This window comes from Scyliorhinus canicula, chromosome 27, assembly GCF_902713615.1.
Source record: "Scyliorhinus canicula chromosome 27, sScyCan1.1, whole genome shotgun sequence".
Classification (NCBI taxonomy): domain Eukaryota; kingdom Metazoa; phylum Chordata; class Chondrichthyes; order Carcharhiniformes; family Scyliorhinidae; genus Scyliorhinus; species Scyliorhinus canicula.
The window spans coordinates 16,848,642-16,870,165 of NC_052172.1; the positions used below are offsets into that span (position 1 = coordinate 16,848,642).

General features: G+C 52.5%; 1 protein-coding gene across 3 annotated transcripts in view; it reads left to right on the plus strand.

Moving 5' to 3' along the window:
* eml2 (EMAP like 2) overlaps nucleotides 1-21,524 on the plus strand; it is a 118,927-nt gene that overhangs the window by 66,418 nt on the left and 30,985 nt on the right. For all 3 annotated transcript variants that reach the window (XM_038785919.1, XM_038785921.1, XM_038785922.1), the window contains 6 exons: nucleotides 2,910-3,039; nucleotides 6,293-6,442; nucleotides 11,293-11,362; nucleotides 13,413-13,523; nucleotides 17,129-17,224; nucleotides 18,823-18,957. In XM_038785919.1, the coding sequence (XP_038641847.1) occupies nucleotides 2,910-3,039; nucleotides 6,293-6,442; nucleotides 11,293-11,362; nucleotides 13,413-13,523; nucleotides 17,129-17,224; nucleotides 18,823-18,957 (692 nt within the window). The remainder of the gene's footprint in view (nucleotides 1-2,909; nucleotides 3,040-6,292; nucleotides 6,443-11,292; nucleotides 11,363-13,412; nucleotides 13,524-17,128; nucleotides 17,225-18,822; nucleotides 18,958-21,524) is intronic.

Consider the following 21,524-nt stretch of genomic DNA (forward strand, 5'->3'; position numbering starts at 1 on the left):
GATCACCGTCGATGTGTCACCTAACCTCCTCTCTTTCCCCCCCCCCCCCCCCCCCCCCAAGGGATCTCTTAATACCTTTTGGATCACAAAAATTAGATGAACGATTGATCTGACGTTCCATTGCTGTTTGGGGAAGGCAGTTCCAAACTTTCACCATTCTTTGTGCGTTTTAAGGGTGCGACCTAACTCTCGTTTCCATTCTGGGTGGTGGGGGGTCGTCTGATCACTGCGGGCAAAATACCAGCTTGGCACAGCCAGCCACCACCCTGGCAGTGCCACCTGGGCAGGCTGGCACCCAGATAGTACTGTCAGGATGCCAGGCTGATAGTGCCAAGATGCCCGGTTGGCACCACCAATACCAAGGAGGTGTCACCCTCCCCCGGAGGCTGACTATCCGGTGGCTTCCGATTGCCCGGGAGAGCACTCCCCCCCCCCCCCCCCCCCCCCCCCCTCTTCCCTCCCCCAGGTACCCGTTCCGCCTGGCCCTGGTTTGTGGGGGCCAGTACCGAACTGCGCCCGGCTGGCGTCTCCTCGGCAAGGCCGAAAGATGCCCGGGTGGCTCATCGACCGGGCGGCAGCACGGCTGAATGGTTTCTTAAAGTCCCTTAGCCGTGCCGGCCGAGGTCCCGCCCACAGTGCGTGGTTGGGTCTGGCCAGGCGTGACGGCCGTCGGGAATCCTGGAGGAGACATCTACCCGCTTCCAGCGGGACACGGCCGGTAGATCGTGCTCAAAGTCTTTCTTCATTACACTCACTGCTGAAAGATCTGGCTCTAATTTCTAGACTCTGTCTCCAACTCCGACCGAGTTGGTTGAACAAAAGCTTGGTCAATTAAATGTTTACAACAATGTATATTAGATCCTGGCCGGGTCTGCACTGTCGGTTCCGCACCTGGCCGACTTTATGCACATCTCAATCATCAATGTCCTCGGGCTCCCTGCCCCCTCATCGGGGGGGAGCTCGTATTCGCCGAAATTCACGGGGAGAACGATTGCTCCAACCACGTGGGTCTCTGATGGGTTATTACCGCTGCAATCCGTGAGGAATTGGGAGTCTATAACTTCGGAAGTGTTCATACACATTGTGGGGTGGCACGGTAGTTAGCACTGCTGCCTCTCAGTGCCAGGGACCCGGGTTCAATTCCAGCCTCGGGTGACTGTCTGTCTGTGTGGAGTTTGCACGTTCTCCCCTGTGTGTGCGTGGGTTTCCTCCAGGTGCTCCGGTTTCCTCCCACAGTCCAAAGATGTGCAGGTTAGGTGGATTGGCCAGGATAAATTACCCTTGGTGTCCAGAAGGTTAGGTGGGGTTTCTGGGTTCTGGGATTAGGATAGGGGTGTGGGCTTGGGTAGAGTGCTCTTTCCCAAGGTTTGGTGCAGAGCCGATGGGCAGAATGGCCTCCTCCTGCAGGTTAGGCGGATTGGCCATGATAAATTGTCCCTTAGTGTACAAAAGGTTAGGTGGGCTTTCTGGGTTCCGGGATTAGGGTCGGGACGTGGGCTTGGGTAGAGTGCTCTTTCCCAAGGGTTGATGCGGACTCGATGGGCCGAATGGATGCACTGTAGAGATTCAATGAACATTGCACTAAATAAGCCTCTGACTAATGGATAATAATGCACCAATAGGAAGTCCATTACTAAATGGAATGGATAAATCTTTCGATATTTCTACCACCCTGTTGCCAATCCTTTTTCCTCCCGCAATCTCCTAATTAAAAAAAAATTCCCCGCGCCCTTCTCTTCCTTTATTGATTTTAAAATGGCCACTAAAACATTAAATCCCCGACCAGCGGCTTCCAGTGTTCCAGCCTGTCAAGGTTCTTCGCCGTTTTAAAAAAGCTTTTATTAAATCCCTTTGCGGCCTAGACCCAGGGATGGCCGATTCCTGTGGTGAGTGACTCCATCGAAGGGAGACAATTGATTGCATGAACCATAATTATCTGAGCCATCGCCAAACTAAATTGCTTCTAACCTTCCCAGGGTGCACTCTTGCTAAAGAACTTTTTTTTGTTGAAGCTGAATTGATGGCTGATTGTTAAATTTACCACTCTGGCGGTAGAGCGTCTGTTTGAGTGCTGATTGCATGCTTTCACTTCACTAATCATTATGATCACGATCAGACCCGATTGGCTTTGACAGGGGGGCTGGCTCCAACAGCAAAGGGGATTTCCAGCCATGTCCCCTGGGTGGGACAGCTCAAAGCTGCACTCCACTGAATGCATGCAGACAGCAGTATTGTCTCATTATCTGAGCACCTAATGAGAAGAATAATCTTTATTGTCACAAGTAGGCTGACGTTGACACTGCAATGAAGTTACTGTGAAAAGTCGCCACACTCCGGCGCCTGTTCGGGTACACCGAGGGAGAATTCAGAATGTCCAATTCACCTCACAAGCACGTCTTTCGGGACTTGTGGGAGGAAACCGGAGCGCCCGGAGGAAACCCACGCGGACACGGGGGAGAACGTGCAGACAGTGACCCAAGCCGGGAATTGAACCTGGGGCCCTGGCGCTGTGAAGCAACATTGCTAACCACTGTGCTAACGCGCTGCCCATCCTCCGCTCTGTGCGTGCGCCCCACGGAATATTAAAGTTCAAAAATAACAATAAAGGCAGTGTTGCCTTTGCACAATGTGGACACTCCCCAAGAGCTCGCAGACAATTAATTAAGTGGAGGCACCCCTCGTCAAATTTCCAACTTTACAAGAGCCACAATATTCTCAGCATTGGTGATAATTTCCGTTTACATCGCAGGTTTAACATGAAAAGCATTCACAAAAGTGCTTCGGGTGGTGGGGGAAGGGGGAACGCTGGGGTTAAGGGGGTTGACAATCCGGAGCGGAATCATTAGGCTCTCTCTCGGGACACCGCCGCTGTCTCACCCTCTTGCATTTTTTGTCCTGTTGCCTTACAGAGGAGGGCTACGTGAAGATGTTCCTGCGGGGCCGCCCCATCACCATGTTTGTGCCGCAGGCATTGACCGAAACGTACAAGATACAGGCCAGCACGGAACAGCCGACCCACAAGCTGAAGATGGAGTGGGTGTATCCTCCATATTCTCAAAGCTACAACAAAGTCACTTTGAGACTATTTTTTTGATGTGTCCAATATACAGGGTTGGACTGGATATTGACTGATTTTTTTGACCCCAAACCATCACTCGCACACCCCCCCCCCGACCCCAATCTGGCCACTCACTGAATCTTGAGCAGCACTACACGAAAGGCTCCGGGACGTTCCGCGGTTGGCGATCTGGCCCTCGCTGTTGCCTCTTCCGATGCCCACCTCCTAGAAAGTCTCTTTGAGCTCTCAAACTGCCCTCCGGTCCACCGACGGGGCTGTTTATTCGAGAAGGAGGTCGGGCGAGATCTTCCGGCGGTTCACGCCGCTGGGATTTCCCAGTCCTGTCGTGGATTTCCCGGTGGGGGGGGGGGTGGAATTCAATGGGAAATCCCGTTGAAAAGTGACGGGACCAGAGAGTCATGCCTGGCGCGGGGGAGGGCAGAGAATCTCACCCGTACCTTCCACTGGCCACCCTAACAATTGATTTTGCTGCAAAGTCTCATCTGTGTTTTTTTTTGTAATGCAAGTGTCTCCCCATAGCGTAGTCAGAAAATAGGCGATGAGCGAGAGTGTGTGTGTGTGTGTGTGTGTGTGTGTGCGTACACTTGTGCAAACCGACCCTAATATGGAATTGAAGAACTGCCAGAAGCCTGAAGATCAGGATTAAAGTCTCATTCGAAGATTTGTAAGCATAAATACACTCGACTTTATTCGAACCCTTAGTAATTGATGAGACCATCAATTCACGAGACACGTGCTTTAAGATATGAACAGTGGTTTTAATCTACTTACAACAGAGCCAACCTGTAACACGATGAACCCAGGATGAACTGGTCGGCTGGCTCTCAGCATCAATCTTCTATACAGCAGTCCAGGGGGAGGAGCCCTGTACAAACTCCTATGCATTCCCAGTGCTACTCCCCCTAGTGGTAGGGCAACACAACTGCTCGTATGTTGAGCTTAGTGACATGGTATAATATGTATTACAGTATGAATTACATTCACCACAGTAATGCCGGCATAAACATTAACGTGTCTAATATAAAAACGAATTACTGCAGATCCCGCCCGGAATTATCCCGGCTGTGCCCTGTTCCCACCGGCAGCACAATCCCGTCTCTGGGTTTCCCGGCAGCTTGGGGTGGCTGGAATGGCCATTCCCAGCGGCGGGAGCAGAGTGTCTTGCCGCCTCCCGTTGCCGAGAGACGCGCGGCTGGGAGGCCGGACAATCCCGCTCCTGAACTCTCGGCGGTCCTCCGTTGCCTGCTCGAAGGCAGGTTTCCCCTCCCCCCCCCCCCCCCCCCCCCCCCCCCCCCGGTGATTATTTGCTCTGTCTTTACAGCGGGTTGGGTGCAGAGACCTCCCTACACCCCCCCCCCCCCCCCCCCCCCCCCGCCCCTCTCCCCTAGCTGGAGTGAGGAGCCAAACCTGTCACTGTAGGCCTCAATCTGATCCCCACACTGGCTGCCTGGCCGGCTGAGCTAAGAACAGAAAATGCTGGACACACTCAGCAGTTTGGAGATTACCCGTGGAGAGGAACCGAGTTACTGACTGGAGCAGATGACAGGTCATCCACCGGGAACGCGAACGTGATGGTCAAAGTCCCTGTTTTGCAAGGGATGTCTGTGATCGACCAGATATTTAACACCTGAAATGGGAGCAGGTGGACCGCCCGGGCCTCATCCGCCATTTAATAAGATGATGGCGGATCTGTTCGTGGCGGGTTCCCCATCTACCCCTCGATAACCTTTGATCTCCTTGCCTAACAAGCTGACCTCGGCCTTCAGAAATATTCAGTGACCCCCCGGCCTCCAGCGCCCTCAGAGAGAGAGAGTTCCAAAATTGCACAACCCTCTTGAGAGCACAATCTCTCCTCCGGTGACCTGAAAGGACGTTTCCTAATTTTAAAACGGCTCCCCCCTAGTCCTGGACTCCCCCTCCCCAGCGAAAACAGTTCTGGTCAACCCGATCTTCCCTCCTCGCCAACCCACTCGTTCCAGGTGGCAATCCTGTAAACCCTACTCTGAATCGGCCCCAATGCAGTCACACCCTTCCTTAAATAAGGAGACCAAAACTGGGCGATGCATTTGTGATTGGGCGGGATTCACCCCTACCCGGCGGGACGGGGGGGGGGGGGGGGGTCCCGGCAGGACCCTCCACACCTTCTTCAGGGGCTTGACCCGCCCCGGAGTGGTTGGCGCCCCGCCGGTTGGCGGGAAAATGGCTTGGCGCCACGCCAGCCAGCGCCGAAGGGCCTCCGCGCGAGTCGGCGCACCCGTGGGAGTGCCAGCGCGTGCTGGCGTCATCCCCGCGCATGCGCAGAGAGATTCGCTTCCGCACTGGGAATGGCGGAGGACCACGGCCTCCGGTGCGGAAGGGTAGAGTGCCCCCACGGCACAGGCCCGACCCCCGGCGATTCTCCCACCTGGCGGGGGTGTCGGTAGAATCCCACCCGTGGTCTTGCCAATGATCCATTCCTCTCGCAGTAAGGTATAGCGGGCGGTATTCTCCGCTCCCGGGACTAAGTGCCCGCGCCGTTGTGAACGGCGTCACGTTTCACGACGGCACGAACAGGGCCCGGGCATGACCTATTCTGGCCCCCACAGGGGGCCATCACGGTGCTGGAAATGGTTCACGCCGCTCCAGCCTCCTTGGCGCTGTGCCAGCCCGCGCATGCGCAGTTGGGCCGCGCCATCGTGCACATGTGCGGGGAACTTCTTACGCGCGCCGGCCCCGACCCAACATGGCACACCGATTTCTGGGGCCGGCTGTGGAAGGAGGTGGGGGGGAGGAGGAGGATGTGAGAGGCCGGCTCTCCGATCGGTGGGCCCCGATCGTGGGCCAGACCCCATCGGAGCCCCCCCCCCCCCCCCCAGCGTTCCCGCACAGTTCCCGCCGGCAGCGACCAGGGGTGAACGGTGCTGGCGCGACTGTCATTTTTCTGCCGGCATCCGGGCCGGAGAATCGGCGCTCGCCGTTTGCGGCGTATCTCTGGGCGGCATGCCGCGATTCTCGCAGCGCTGGTTTCGGGGGGGAGGGGGGTGAATACCGCCCAGCATATTTCTTTACGGATTATTTGCTGGTCTGGCACAATACCTTTTCAAAATGTAATTTTTTTTCAATGTTAAATGCCATTGGTTTAATTTGATCAGGTCTGACCCTCTAATGATTGTAGTTCCCTTGGCGCTCTGGTTTTCAGTCCTCTCGTCTAGAAGCCTTAATCAGTCCCTCCAGCTATGGTTATCGGGGGCGTGATTGCCGCGCCAACCTCTTTCTCCTGCCGACGGGCGAGATTGTTTACTTCATAGCGTCGGTGGTCGTGCTGTACAACGTCGAGGAACAGCTCCAGCGGCACTATCTCGGGCACAACGACGACGTGAAATGGTGAGTAAAGTGCCCGTCTCCAGACGGGAGCCCCGGCCGTGTGGCATACGGGAGGCGTTCGGCAGAGCGAGGGTTAACGTGGGACCTGGGGAACAGTACCGCCCACAGTGAGGTGGGGGGGGGGGCATCGCAGGGCCGCACAGGCAGAGTGGTATGGGGTGCTCCAGCAGGGAGTTAGCTTCTGACCTGGGCTAGACTTTGGACGTAGGCCTATCTTTACCTGTTACCAATGAAGCCTCTATAGCCCTTTGTGAGACCTGTTGAACCAACGCTGACAACTGGCTGTCGCTAGGGTTACCAACTCTGACTGAAACCATTTGGGAGATTTGACGTAAGGTTTAACTGCGCTGTTCAAATGATTCACTAATATCCCTATTTTAAGACCAATCAAATAACCAGTTTAAAATAAATCAAAAAAACTGAGGGACGTTAAAGGGACAGCTCCTTAAAGGGATACTGCCTTAAACAGAAACCGCTCCTTAAAGCGATACTGCCTTAAACAGAAACCGCTCCTTAAAGGGACAGTTCCTTAAAGGGATACTGCCTTAAACAGAAACCGCTCCTTAAAGGGACAGCTCCTTAAAGGGATACTGCCTTAAACAGAAACCGATCACATATATGAAACCTAAAATTCCAAACCAAAATGTGGTTAAGAGGGTCGATAATGGACCCCAAGCCCCGCGTTACCCACCGGGCATGGAAGGCCTCGATGGTGCCAGTGGACACTGCGTGCTCCATTTCCAGGGAAACCCGGCCACGAACGTAGCCGTGGTAGAGGGGCAGACGACTCCCCCCCCCCCCCTCGGCCGCCCACCGCCTGGACCTGTTGATGGGGCAGAAGATCACTAAGGTCAAGCCATCGCCTAATCATGGTGTGTAGCCCGCTGACCTAGCCCACTGTTTCCCATCACTCACTCCCTTTTATTATACGCAGAGCAGTTTCAGAACATTACTTGCCAATTACTAGCTCGTGCAATCTCTGGCCACTGAAGTTTAGCGATGGTGATCAGCAGCATTGAGCAGGAAGCAAGATACCCTTGTGGGGGACCCCTAGTCGCTTGAGTACTTTTTACAGCAGAAAATCGACGCCCCTGACAGTGCGGCACTCCCTCGGCGCTGCACTGGTGACGTCAGTGAGGATGCCAGTCTGTATTGCGTGTTCAAAATCTACGGAGTGGGACTTGAACTGACAACCTTTTGACGCAGTAATGTGACGGGCACCTGGCTGTGTAGGATAAAGCACTTCTTTCACATTCCTGGTCTTGGGACTGTAACTGGGAGTTGATGCAGTTGTGCCTCCTTGTGGCCGTGAAAGGAATATCATACAGTGACTAACCTGACCTATCCATCCTTTGCAAATTGGCTGTCATTGTGATAGCAAATAAAGGTTTGTCCCTTTTTAAAAAAAAAAAGTCCACCGTTTGCCTTTCTTTATATTTCCCCCCGAGAGAGATTTACCCTTTTGTGTCTTTCGAATATTCTATTAATGGCTCGCTGTGAGATGAGATGTTGATTCCTGGAGGTTCCCCACCAACCCAAGGAGGGCTGGCAATCCTAGTTGTAGTATCACACATTCTTTCAGAAACAGCTTCCCTGTCTTCCAGCCACCAAATCTCTGCTACTGACTGGACACTCTGACCGACTCACTCCCGCTGGTATGGTGTACCAAGCAGAGGCTTTTGGGGCTCTCCCTCTTTGCTCTCCCTCGCTCTCTCTTGCTGGAAGGTTCCCCGAGACACGGTGCCGGCACTTCCCTGGCCACCTTCGCACCTCCCGACGGCCGTTCTGCTCACCTCTCGCTCGGGGTGACTGGGCCTCCAGCCACGTCCCTCGACGGCCTTGTGTGCTCCCGGCCGGCTGTCCGGGCCTAGTGGCCTCTGTCCTTGTTGGTACATGCCCGCCTCGGCCCTGGAGGTCGAGGGTCACCATCGTTGGCCATTTGGCCAGCCCCACCTCCTTGCCTCACTAAAGGCATCGCGGGTCCCCACCCTGAGGCCCAGACTGCGTCTCGGGCCGCTCGCCAGACTGCTGCTTTGCACCTTTTCCACTCCATGAGAAGTTCAGGAAATTCACACCAATTCAGGAGATCCGTGTCCGAACTGATCAAGTCGCCACCACTTCTCGGCGTCTGGCAAACCATGTTCGCACTAAAGGGGAGTCCACCAGTGAGGGCCCCATATTGCCCGCTGATGCGCTAACCGATCAGCGAATTTAGAGCTACGAAGGCTCTAATTAGTGCCCCACCGCAACAACCACCTCGCTGTATGGACCCACCCCACCTCCGCCATTTGAAAGTCAGCCGAGCTTTCGCATGTTAGAAATTTTTTTCAAAAATAATTTTTATTCAAATTTTCACATTTTCACAAAAAAGAAAACAGTAACAGAAAATTCAAAGAACAAAAAGTACAACCCCCCCCCCCCGGTATATACAAAAGAGAAACAATATATAAACGCCCGTCGTTAGCAAAGATTCAACCCAAAACAAAAGCAAAGAGACCCCCCCCACCCCGGGTTGCTGCTGCTCTGACCTTTTGTTTTTACCGTTCTGCCAGGAGATCTAGGAATGGCTGCCACCTCCTTAAAAATCCCTGCACTGACCCCCCTTAGGGCAAATTTCACCTTCTCCAATTTTTTCTTTCTTTTTTTAAAATTTAGATTATTCTTCCAATTAAGGGGAAATTTAGCCTGGACAATCCACCTAGCCTGCACATCTTTGGGTTGTGGGGGCGAAACCCACGCAGACACAGGGAGAACGTGCAAACTCCACACGGACAGTGACCCAGGGCCGGGATCCGAACCTGGGACCTCAGCGCCGTGAGGCAGCTGTGCTAACCACTAGGCCACCGTGCTGCCCCACACCTTCTCCAATTTAATAAACCCCGCCGTATCGTTGACCCAGGCCTCCACGCTTGGGGGGCCTCGCTTCCTTCCACTGAAGAAGAATCCTCCGCCGGGCTACTAGGGACGCAAAGGCCAGAACACCGGCCTTTCGCCTCCTGCACTCCCGGCTCCACTGCAACCCCACGCATGTTAGAAATTAGACGACAGCGGTGTCATAAATATACACCAGTATATCATGGCGCAGACACACACTGATGGACATACACTGGGACCAATCAACATGCACAAACACCGCAGCCAATCACCAGTTAGAATATACACACTCAAGGCAGAGGGCACCACGGTTCCCGCTCATTCTGGGTGCTGCCTCTCTGTGTAACAAGAACTCATCCAGCCCAGCACAGACTCACACCACGTGCTGAGAGAATCAACTGTTTCGGACAAGGCGTAGGTCTCTAGTTAAACTAGCATTGTGTAAACTATTAGTCCATAGTTAGTTAATAAAATAGAGTTGAACTTTCCTCAGTGTTGGTGGTATATGTTAACCTCGCAAGTCTACATTATCCAACACTTCAAGCGGTTCGAGAGTTCGCCCACCACCTTCTCGAGGGGCAATTAGGGATGGGCAGCAAATGCTGGCCGAGCCCGCGATGGCCATGCCCCGTGAAAGAATGAAAGCACGGGTAACAGGATTGATTGTGTGGAATGCTCTCTCCTGACGCACGGACACCTTGACCAGAAGTTATTGGGACTGGAGGGAGGAAACGCAGTGATCGCAGCTGTACAGGTTTTTTTCCATCCATCGGTCAATGCTGTCCCCGCTCAGAGGTAACATTCACATCCAGCGTTTCTTGAGGAACATGAAGCTGCAATAAAACATCCATAATTCCTTGGTTAGGGACCCTCCCGCTGTTTCTCTTGTTCCTCTATCTCTCCGCTTTCCTCTCCTCTCTACTGCTTTTCCTTTTGTCTTTTCGTTTATCTCTCATTCTGTCGCGCTCTCTCTGCGTCCGTCACTCGCGCTCTCTCTCTCTCGCTGTACACGGAATCATAGAATTTTCAGTGCAGAAGGAGGCCATTCGGCGCATCGAGACTGCACCGGCCCTTGGAAAGAGCAGCCTACTTAAGCCCCACACCTCCACCCTATCCCCGTAACCCAATCTAACCTCTTTGGACACTAAGGGGCAATTTAGCGTGGCCCATCCACCTAATCACTTGTGCTACGGTGCTGCACGCAACAGAGAAAGAGAGTCTGTCTGTCTCTGTCTGTAAGGGTGCCTCTCTCTCTCGCTCTCAGTGTGCCTCTCTGGAGAGCAAAACATTATGCCCTTGAAGAAAGTAGAATCTGGCGCAGGCAAGGTGGCGCAATGGTTAGTGCTGCTGCCTCACGGCGCCGAGGTCCCAGGTTCGATCCCGACCCTGGGTCCCTGTCCGTGTGGAGTTTGCACATTCTCCCCGTGTCTGCGTGGGTCTCACCCCCCACAACCCAAAGATATGCAGGGTAGGTGGATTGGCCATGCTAAATTGCTCCTTAAATGGAAAAAATTAATTGGGTACTCTAATTTTTTTAAAATTGCCCCTTAATGGGGGGGGGGGGGAGGGGGGGGGGGATGAATTGGGTACTCTAAATTTGTAGAAAAAAACAAAAGTAGAATCTGTTAAGTGAAAACAGTGTAAATGTTGTTCACAAATGTTGTTTAGCACACTGGGCTAAATCGCTGGCTTTGAAAGCAGACCAAGACAGGCCAGCAGCACGGTTCAATTCCCGTACCAGCCTCCCCGAACAGGCGCCGGAATGTGGCGACTAGGGGCTTTTCGCAGTAACTTCATTTGAAGCCTACTCGTGACAATAAGCGATTTTCATTTTCATTTCATACAACTGGGCCTACTTTGCTCCAACTCTATCCTCCACCCAGCTTCTGCCCCTTTCCTCTGGGCCGAGTATTATTACAGGAGGACCAAGAATCCAAAGTGGTGACTCACCTGTCTCTTCCTAATCTCTTTCTCAGCCTTGCGGTACATCCTGATAGAGTCACCATGGCAACAGGGCAGGTGGCAGGAATTGCAAAAGATGGAAAGGTACGATCTATTCATATTTTAATTTGTATTAGTCAAATGCGGAAGGTAAATTTGTCTGTTCCGTTCCATCTTCCCTCCTGTGGCATCTCCCAAACAAAGGGCCCATTCTCTGGAACTGCAGCTGGTTAGAGTTCCGGTTTCTTTACAGCCACCGCCCCACCACCCCAACCCCACCCTTCCTTTCGAATTAATTGCGAGATTGAAGCTTCAAACAAAAATAAAATTCAAAATTGTTCCAAGAGCTTAATCTGTTATGACAGCAATCTGGCCTTGCGGTAAATACTCTTCTCGGAGTTCTTTGATGAAACAAATTTTTCATAGAATTTACAGTGCAGAAGGAGGCCATTCGGCCCATCGAGTCTGCACCGGCTCTTGGAAAGAGCACCCTACCCAAGGTCAACACCTCCACAATATCCCCATAACCCAGTAACCCCACCCAACACTAAGGGCAATTTTTGACACTAAGGGCAATTTAGCATGGCCAATCCACCTAACCTGCACATCTTTGGACTGTGGGAGGAAACCGGAGCACCCGGAGGAAACCCACGCACACACGGGGAGGATGTGCAGACTCCGCACAGACAGTGGCCCAAGCCGGAATCGAACCTGGGACCCTGGAGCTGTGAAGCAATTGTGCTACCCACAATGCTACCGTGCTGCCCTAAATTACTTGCTTAGTGGTGTAGACCTTTGAAGAGAGAGCGACCCCCTTTGGAGGAGAACTTCTGCTCAGTCTGGCATCATTTGGCAAAACGGGGTTCAACTTAAAATCCTTCTGTCTGTATGGTTAGACTCCAATCCTGTGGGAAACTGCAAACAGACCTGGCTCCTCTCATTAATTACCTCATTTGTATCCCACTAAGATGCCACATGACCTGCTTAGCTTGGACTAAATACAACCCCTCAAAAATGAGCTACTCTGCAGGGAATCTCCAGCAATCACAATGCTCCATTAGCCCTCTTATATGTAAGCAGGTAAATGGTTGGAAAAATCTTGACCTCCCCTTTTATGACTTCTTAATTTTAGCTTTAGCAGGCGCACAGTCTGGACACCTGAACGTTGGCTCTTCAATAATATTACGGCAACAAATATATGCTTTAACCCAGGCTTTTAAAAATGTTACTGCCACTGATACAAGATATAATATTCAACAATTTTTACATTCATCACAATATTCAGGACGGAGATCGATATTTTTGTGTGCCTGGGGAGCCGAGAGATATGGAGGTAGTGCAGGAACGTAGAAGATCAACCGCGATCTTGTTGGATGATGGCGCAGGCCCAATGGGCCAAATGGCCTACTCCTGGTCCTATTCCTTTTTTAAATTAAATTTAGAGTACCCAATTCATTTTTTCCAATGAAGGGGCAATTTAGCGTGGCCAATCCCCCTACCCTGCACATCTTTGGGTTGTGGGGGTGAAATCCACGCAGACACGGGGAGAATGTGCAAACTCCACACGGACAGTGACCCAGAGCCAGGATCGAACCTGGGACCTCAGCGCCGTGAGGCAGCAGTGCTAACCCACTGCGCCACCGTGCTGCCCCCCCCCCCGGTCCTATTCCTAATGTACAGTTGATTTGAACTGGTGGACTTTGCAATCATTCCATACCGCCCTGAAAGAAAACTGGGGGTGGAATGGGAAGGGTTAGATCTGTTAATTTATGAGCGGCACACGGCACAGTGGTTAGCGCTGCGGCGCTGAGTATCCGGGTTCGAATCCCGGCCCCGGGTCACTGTCCGTGTGGGGTTTGCACATTCTCCCCGTGTCTGCGTGGGTTTCGCCCCCACAACCCAAAGATGTGCAGGGTAGGTGGATTGGCCACGCTAAACTGCCCCTTCATTGGGGAAAAAAAAAAAAATTGGGTACTCTAAATTTATGGAAAAAAAGATCTGTTAATTTATTCATGGATGACCTATGAATTTCAGACGGATCTGTGGGTTAATTTAGTGGCAAATCCCGGAGATGTCTATTGTCACCGGCCATTCTATATTGAGATTGTCTGCCTGTAAACAAGTACTATTTAAACCCCCCCCTTTCCCCTGACAGCAACTTCCACCTCACGTCCGTGTTTGGGACTCTGTGAGTCTGAATACCCTGCACGTTATTGGATCTGGGGTCTTCGATCGAGGCATCTCGTGTGTGTCCTTCTCCAAATCTGTAAGTATAACTCTTTGCTTCTCTTTTGGGTTCATTGGTGGAGGTGTGCACACAGAGGAATTATTCCTGGGGAGATATTCCACACGTGTGTGTGTGAGGGGAACGGTGGTGGAGAGCCTCTGATTGATTTATTGATTGATTGATTTTGTTATCACATGTACCGGAGTACAGTGAAAAGTATTTTTCTGTGGCCAAGGGAACGTACATAGTAGACAAAAGAATAATCGACAGAGAACATTGACAATGGTACATCGACAAACAGTGATTGGTTACAGTGCGGAACAAGGGGCCAATCAAAGCAAATACATGAGCAAGAGCAGCTTAGGGCGTCAGGAATAGTGTTCTTACAGGGAACAGATCAGTCCGAGGGGGAGTCGTTGAGGAGTATAGTAGCTGTGGGGAAGAAGCTGTTCCTATGTTTGGACATGCGGGTCTTCAGACTTCTGTACCTTCTGCCTGATGGAAGGGTCTGGAAGAGGGCAAAGCCTGGGTGGGAGGGGTCTCTGATGATGCTGTCTGCCTTTCCTGAGGCAGCGGGAGCTGCAGACAGAATCAATGGGAGGGTGGCAAGCTTGTGTGATGTGTTCACCACGCTCTGTAGTTTCTCGCAATCTTGGGCCGAGCAGTTGCCATACTGAGCTGTGAAGCAGCCGGATAGGATACTCTCTATCGCACATCTGTAGAAGTCTGTGAGAGTCGATGCAGACTTGCCGAATTTCTTTAGCTTCCGTAGGAAGTAGAGACGTTGTTGGGCTTTCTTGACTGCTGCATCAACGTGAGTGGGCCAGGGCAGCATGGTAGCATTGTGGATAGCACAATTGCTTCACAGCTCCAGGGTCCCAGGTTCGATTCTGGCTTGGGTCACTGTCTGTGCGGAGTCTGCACATCCTCCCCGTGTGTGCGTAGGTTTCCTCCGGGTGCTCCGGTTTCCTCCCACAGTCCAAAGATGTGCAGGTTAGGTGGATTGGCCATGCTAAATTGCCCTTCGTGTCCAAAATTGCCCTTAGTGTTGGGTGGGGTTACTGGGTTATGGGAATAGGGTGGAGGTGTTGACCTTGGGTAGGGTGCTCTTTCCAAGAGCTGGTGCAGACTCGATGGGCCGAATGGCCTCCTTCTGCACTGTAAATTCTATGATTCTATAGGACAGACTGTTGGTGATGGTGACCCTCAGGAACCTCAAGCTAGGAATGGTTGTTTTCACTTACGCCGTCCACCTGAATTCTGAGCGAGAGCCACTTTTTTTGCGGTGTCTGAAGGTTGGAACGGGTTTTCTTTTTTTTTTGTATTTTTCTTGCACACTTTTCCCTTTTTGAGGAAATGTTTGAAGGATGATTGGGCTGTTGAACTGCGTCATGCGCAACCCTCCTCGTGTCCACCGCGTCCTGGATCGGGACTTGAGCCAGGGGTTTCTGTCTCGAGGGGGCAGGGGCGCTACCCCGCTGCACCCACAAGCCCTCCGTCAGAGGGTGAGATGTTCGACAAACTCTTGCATCCACTTCAGCCCCAGGCTCCTAGTTTGCTCACCCAAAGCGGAAGTGGGGGAGGAGGAGCTTGGGGGAAAGTTGAGGACCTCCTTTGTAGGTCAACTTGGTACCGGGTCAAGCAGCCAACTGCACATTCAGCTGGGATGCAACCCAGGGTGGGCCATTCTGGCACTGCCTGCTTCACTGCTGCTGCCCCATTTAGCCCAGGCTGATGTATATTTCATATCTCAGACCTACACCGAGATGAACTAATTTCTGTGTGTTTTATTCAGTACTTCCAGCTCATTTTTTACTTTTCTCAAGAGCCCACGCCCAGACTCAACCAATCAAACACAGTGGGCATCCATAGTAAACAGACTCTCATTTAAAAAAAAAAAAAAAAAAATTTTTTTTAGAGTACCCAATTCATTTTTTCTAATTAAGGGGGCAATTTAGCATGGCCAATCCACCTACCCTGCACATATTTTGGGTTGTGGGGCTGAAACCCACGCAGACACGGGGGAGAATGTGCAAACTCCACATGGACAGTGACCCAGAGCCGGGATCGAACCTGGGACCTCGGCGCCGTGAGGCAGCAGCGCTAACCCACTGCACCACCGTGCCGTCCCTGTAAACAGACTCTCATAATCAGACACAGAACAATTGAACACAAACTGGCGAGAGAGTATTTGGGGTCCATTTCTAATTGTGGTTAACTATGGACGGTGCGGTAGCACAGTGGTTAGCACTGTTGCTTCACAGCGGCGGGGGTCCCAGGTTTGATTCCCAGCTTGGGGCCACTGTCTGTGCGGAGTCTGCACGTTCTCCCCGTGTCTGCGTGGGTTTCCTCCGGGTGCTCCGGTTTCCTCCCACAAATCCGGAAAGACGTGCTTGTTAGGTGAATTGGACATTCTGAATTCTCCCTCCGTGTACCCGAACAGGCGCCGGAATGTGGCGACTAGGGGATTTTCACAGTAACTTCATTGCAGTGTCAATGTCAGCCTACTTGTGACAATAAAGATTATTATTATAGCAGGTGGAGGGTGTCGATTTGGGTTGTTACGTGAGAAAATAGCGACACGTATTGACGCTGTGGTGGGGTTGAGGTAGGAGAGATATCCTTGAAATGTTTCACGCTTGAGTAGGTCTAAACTGAGTAAATATTGGCTCCGGTTTTATCCTTCAAGGTTTCTCAGCCCTTGGGCACCTCTGGGACAACAGCTGGAAATGAGCATTTAGGAACTTTTTTCACGACTTGGGTCGGGTCTGCCTAAAATAAGATGTTAGCTGTTTTTTATATCATAACAATGAAAAAAAAAATGTGGGTGATATTCCGCAGATCAGTGGAGAGAGAAGCAGGCTCTGGGATGATCCAGTCCCGGCTTCACTGTGCGCGGGATTGGAAAATTTGGGCTCAGCAAATTGTCACATTCCCATCTGCGATGATGCCTCCTGCTGGTGGGACTGAAAAATGCTCCACCCCAGCCAGAGTAGCGTTTCAGGGCGTGCCCTTTTTTCTCATTTCAAATGTTCTACTTTCGCTCTTGAACCTGGATGTTCCTGGGATAGCCTGCCGGGCTGGTTGAGTTGACGCTTATTTCTAATGAGTGGAACACTCCGATGACACCTACCATTCCCGGCAATGGCCCCCTCCGGCGAAGATTCCCTGGCGGCATAGGTATAATCATACAGTGCAGAAGGAGGCCATTTGGCCCATCAACTCTGCACCGGCCCTGGTAAAGAGCACGCTCCACCCTATTCTTGTAACCCCACCTAACCTCTTGGACGCCAATTTAACATGACCAATCCGCTTAACCTGCGCACCTTTGTAAGGGGGGGGGGGGGAGGAGGGAGGAGACCCACGCAGACACGGGGAGAATGTGCAGACTGTCGCCCGAGGCCGGAATTGAACCCGCGTCCCTGACTCTGTGAGGCAGCAGTGCCAACTGCTGTGCCACCCCCCCCATGAGGTGTAAACAACGGTAAACGCCACTGACCGCAGCGGTACAGGAAGATCTCATCACCGGCCAATGGCGGTCCTCCTCCGCCATCACGGGAGGGAGGGAGGCGGGGGGGGGCCTCCTGTGTTTTCGATATTGAATTTAGTGATTCATTTCTACGCAAACGTGTTGAATTTAACAGAACGGAGGAGCTCACTTGTGTGCAGTGGATGATGCCAATGAACACATCCTGTCGGTGTGGGAGTGGCAGAAGGAGCAGAAGCTGGCTGACGTGAAGGTAGGATGATATTTTGACCTTGTGCACCCCCCACCCCCATGATTTGTTTGAAACGCGAACCGCAGAGGGTGGGTTATCGAGAAAAGTGACCCCCCTGACCGGGCGAGGTGGGAAAAATACTCTCGTTTCTGTCGCGTTTTTCTGACCCGCACATAGCACTTTCCCGTCAACACCGTAATTTTGAAGAACATGTCACCATCGTAACATCGGAAACGTGGGCGAGGTGGTTTACGCGCAGCAAGATCCCACAAACAGCAATACGTTTAAAAAAAAAAAAGAGTCGGCACTAAAGCGGAAAGGCACGACGGGTTTTGTGTTTCAGGCGGAGTTTCTTGTTTAAGACGGGTGAGCTTTCTGTCTGAAACGTCGGCCCATTTCCCCCCCCCCCCCCCCCCCCCCGGTTCTTATTTTTCCCACCTCCCCCTTTTTTTGGGTAGGGTTTTTTTTTAAGAGCTGTAGACTCGCTATGCAGTTTCCAGCAGAAATTGCAACAGTTGGAGGCCATTCAGCCTCTGGAGCCCCTTCTGGTTTTCAATGAGATTGTAGCTCCAAAGTAACTCCGTACACCCCGTGGCGGGAGGGGGGTTCTCTGGGATCCGAGCTGTGGGTTTCGCGATGGGTGGGGGCGAGGGGGCAAGGGGGGGGGAGCGAGGCACTGGCAGTGTGATTCTCTGTTCCCGCCACTGTTCAATGGGATTTCCCATTGAAGCCGCCCCATGACGCCGAGAAACGCACGAGCTTGGATGCGCTGCCTGCGGGACGTGGGAATCCCACCACTAGTAACGAATAGCCGAAGAAGAAATCCTGCAACCTTTTTTTAACGAACAAAAGACCTATGAATCTCAAATTTAAACCTGACAACTAATCGAGCGTCAATTGCCGTTTGTGAGGAGAGTTCCAAACTTTTCACGCCCTTTCTATCCAAATTTCACTCCCAAAAACTGGATGTACCCACTCGCCCAGGGGACTGCGGTGCTGAGGACCCGGGTTCAAATCCCTACCCTGGGTCACTGTCTGTGTGGAGTTTGCACATTCTCCCCGTGTCTGCGTGGGTTTCGCCCCCACAACCCAAAGATGTGCAGGGTAGGTGGATTGGCCACGCTAAATTGGTGAATACAACCCACCGACCCCAGCCCCAGTCCCAGCTGGTGGAGATCGAAACAGAGGGAAAATCTAACTTTGTGATATGATTTAGCACACTGGGCTAAATCGCTGGCTTTGAAAGCAGACCCAGGCAGGCCGGCAGCACGGTTCAATTCCCGTACCAGCCTCCCCGAACAGGTGCCGGAATGTGGCGACTAGGGGGCTTTTCACAGTAATTTCATTTGAAGCCGACTCGTGACAATAAGCGATTTTCATTTCATTTACTCAGCATGTTGAGAATTGTTTTCCCCTTTTTTAAAAAAAATTTAAGAACTGTTTTACGTGTTAATTGGAAAGCTTCTACTGTGTGGCTAATGTGATTGATTCTGGAAGGGTTATTTTAACATAAAGGATACCTAATGGTCTGTGTTATAGTTCCTGTGGCTTGGGAGTCTGGTCCGGGGAGTCTGGACCCTTTCTAATCGCCGTCTCGGCCGCTTTGTTTCTCTCTGCAGTGTTCCAATGAGTCAGTGTTGGCAACAAGTTTCCATCCGACTGAGGCCAATCTCATCGTCACGTGTGGCAAATCCAACATTTACTTCTGGACGATGGATGGCACCACTCTCTCCAAGAAGCAGGGCATTTTCGAGGTGAGCGGTGGCATTGCTCTCCCGGGTTAGGTAGGTTGGCAGGACGGCTGTGACGGGAGAGCCTCTGGCTTGTTCATTCGAGATTTCAGTGGGTGAGTTTGGGCAGCTGCCACAGAAGGTGGCCCTTGCCTGGCTCGTGTAAACTGGTCCCGTCTCCAGGATTTGGGACGTATGTCATAGATTTGTCATAGAATTTACGGTGCAGAAGGAGGCCATTCGGCCCATCGAGTCTGCACCGGCTCCTGGAAAGAGCACCCTACCCAAGGTCAACACCTCCACCCTATCCCCGTAACCCAGTAACCCCACCCAACACTAAGGGCAATTTATTGCGGCCAATCCACCCAACCTGCACATCTTTGGACTGTGGGAGGAAACCGGAGCACCCGGAGGAAACCGACGCGCGCACACGGGGAGGATGTGCAGACTCCGCACAGACAGCGGCCCAAGCCGGAATCGAACCTGGGACCCTGGAGCTGTGAAGCAGTTGTGCTGTCCACAATCCTACCGTGCTGCCCTTTACAATGATGCTGCCTGCCCCACCCAGCAGCGAATTCTGGGGCCGTGTTACCCGGGTTAAGGCACGACGTCCACCCCTAATCTCAGGGGGGGGGGGGGGAGCCCTGCCCTGCCCTGCCCTGCCCTGCCCTGCCCTGCCCTGCCCTGCCCTGCCCTGCCCCCTGGAGAGGTATCAACCCATCGGATCAATGGCTGGCAGCTCCGTGGCCTCGCCAGCGCCAGCTGTGAGCAGTGGTCATTGCTGGGACTACAGGCAATCCCGGATCCAGTGTATCACCAGGGCCGGGCTAGCAGGCCCCAGTGAGGGTGGGGTGGGGTGGGGGGGGGGGGATCTGGGTTTCAGAGGCAGGGGAGGAGGGTGATGTGGGGTGCCCAGGGGAGGAGGGGGGGGGGGGGGGGTGTTCTCCCCACCTCTACTCTTGCCCGAAACCAGCCAGGCCAGCTAAAGGTGCCAGGTTACCCATTAGACCTGGGCCTTTCCCACTGCAGGAAAAATAGGAGGATGTGACCTGTAAATGACCTCCTTAAGGGCTTCAATAGGCTCCAGGGCAGTTGGACTGTCCAATGCCTCAATCGCCACCTGACCAAGGCGCCCCCCCCCCCCCTCCCCCCCCCCAATCCATGCCCCAATACCCTGTAACATTTGGGACAATTCGGGGGGTGGGTAGTCGGCAGAAATTGGATTTTGTGAGCTGCTCCTGTCTTCAAACTGGGCAGCGGGAGAGCATAAAAACCAGCCCATAATTCCTGACCCGGGGCTATGCATCGAGGGCCGAAAGGCCCGTACTGCGCTGTAATGGTCTATGTTCTATGATCATTAGAACAATAAGATATAGTTCGGCCCATCGAGTCTGCTCCGCCATTCAATCATGGCCGACATGTTCCTCATCCCCAGTCTCCTGCCTTCTCCCTGTAACCCCTGATCCCCTTATTAAGCAAGTACCTATCTATCTCTGTCTCAGTGACTTGGCCTCCACGGTCTTCGGCGGCAATGAGTTCCACAGATTGGCCACCCTCTGGCTGAAGGGATTCCTCCTCATCTCAGTTTTAAAGGATCGTCCTTTTAGTCTGAGGCTGTGCCCTTGGTTTCTAGACTCCCCTGCTCATGGAAACGTCCTCTCCACGTGCACGCTATCAACTCCATGATAAAGGTGCCCTGCCCTGTCACACTTGTCGTGAGCACCCAGCCTCCGTGATTTTGGGTCCCGTGAAATCCAACCTCCGAATTGGCCTGGGGAAGCAAGGCCATCAGATCTTGCAGGTAAAGTTCAAGAACAAACTTCCTAGGTGCTGAGCGATGATTCCCCGTCCGGGGGTGGGGGTGGGGGGTGGGTAGACAACCCGTATGGCCGCCTCCTACCCCCGTTTATTAAATGAAAATCACTTATTGTCACGAGTAGGCTTCAATGAAGTTACTGTGAAAAGCCCCTAGTCGCCACATTCGCCCTAGTCGCCCTGTTCAGGGAGGCTGGTACGGAAATTGAACCGTGCTGCTGGCCTGCCTTGGTCTGCTTTAAAAGCCAGCGATTTAGCCCAGTGTGCTAACCAGCGATTGCATTTATTGCATTGTCCCGGGGAGTTTAAGGTTAATATTTTCTTGGCCAAGTTATTTCTCTCCCGGGGGCTGCCTAGTACTGAGGTCAGATTGCAATATTGCCATTCAATTGGGGAGATGGAGTGGGCTTGTCACTGGACTAGTAATCCAGAGGCCCCCCCCCCCCCGAGTTTAATACTCTGGTTCACACGAGATCAAATCCCACCTCGGCAGCTGGTGGAATTTAAATTTGATGAATAAAATCTGGATATGAAAGCTGGTCTCCGTAATCATCGATTAACACAAAAGCCCTTCCGGTTCCCTAATGCCCTCTTTCGGAAAGGAAATCTGCCACCCTTACCCGGTCTGGCCTACACGTGACTCCAGACCCCACAGCGATGTGATTGACTCTTAAACTGCACCCCCCCCCCCTCTGAAATGGCCGAGCAAGTTTAGGGTTGCTCTTTCAGAGGGTACGTGATGGGCCCAATGGCCTCCATTCTATACTGTAGGGATT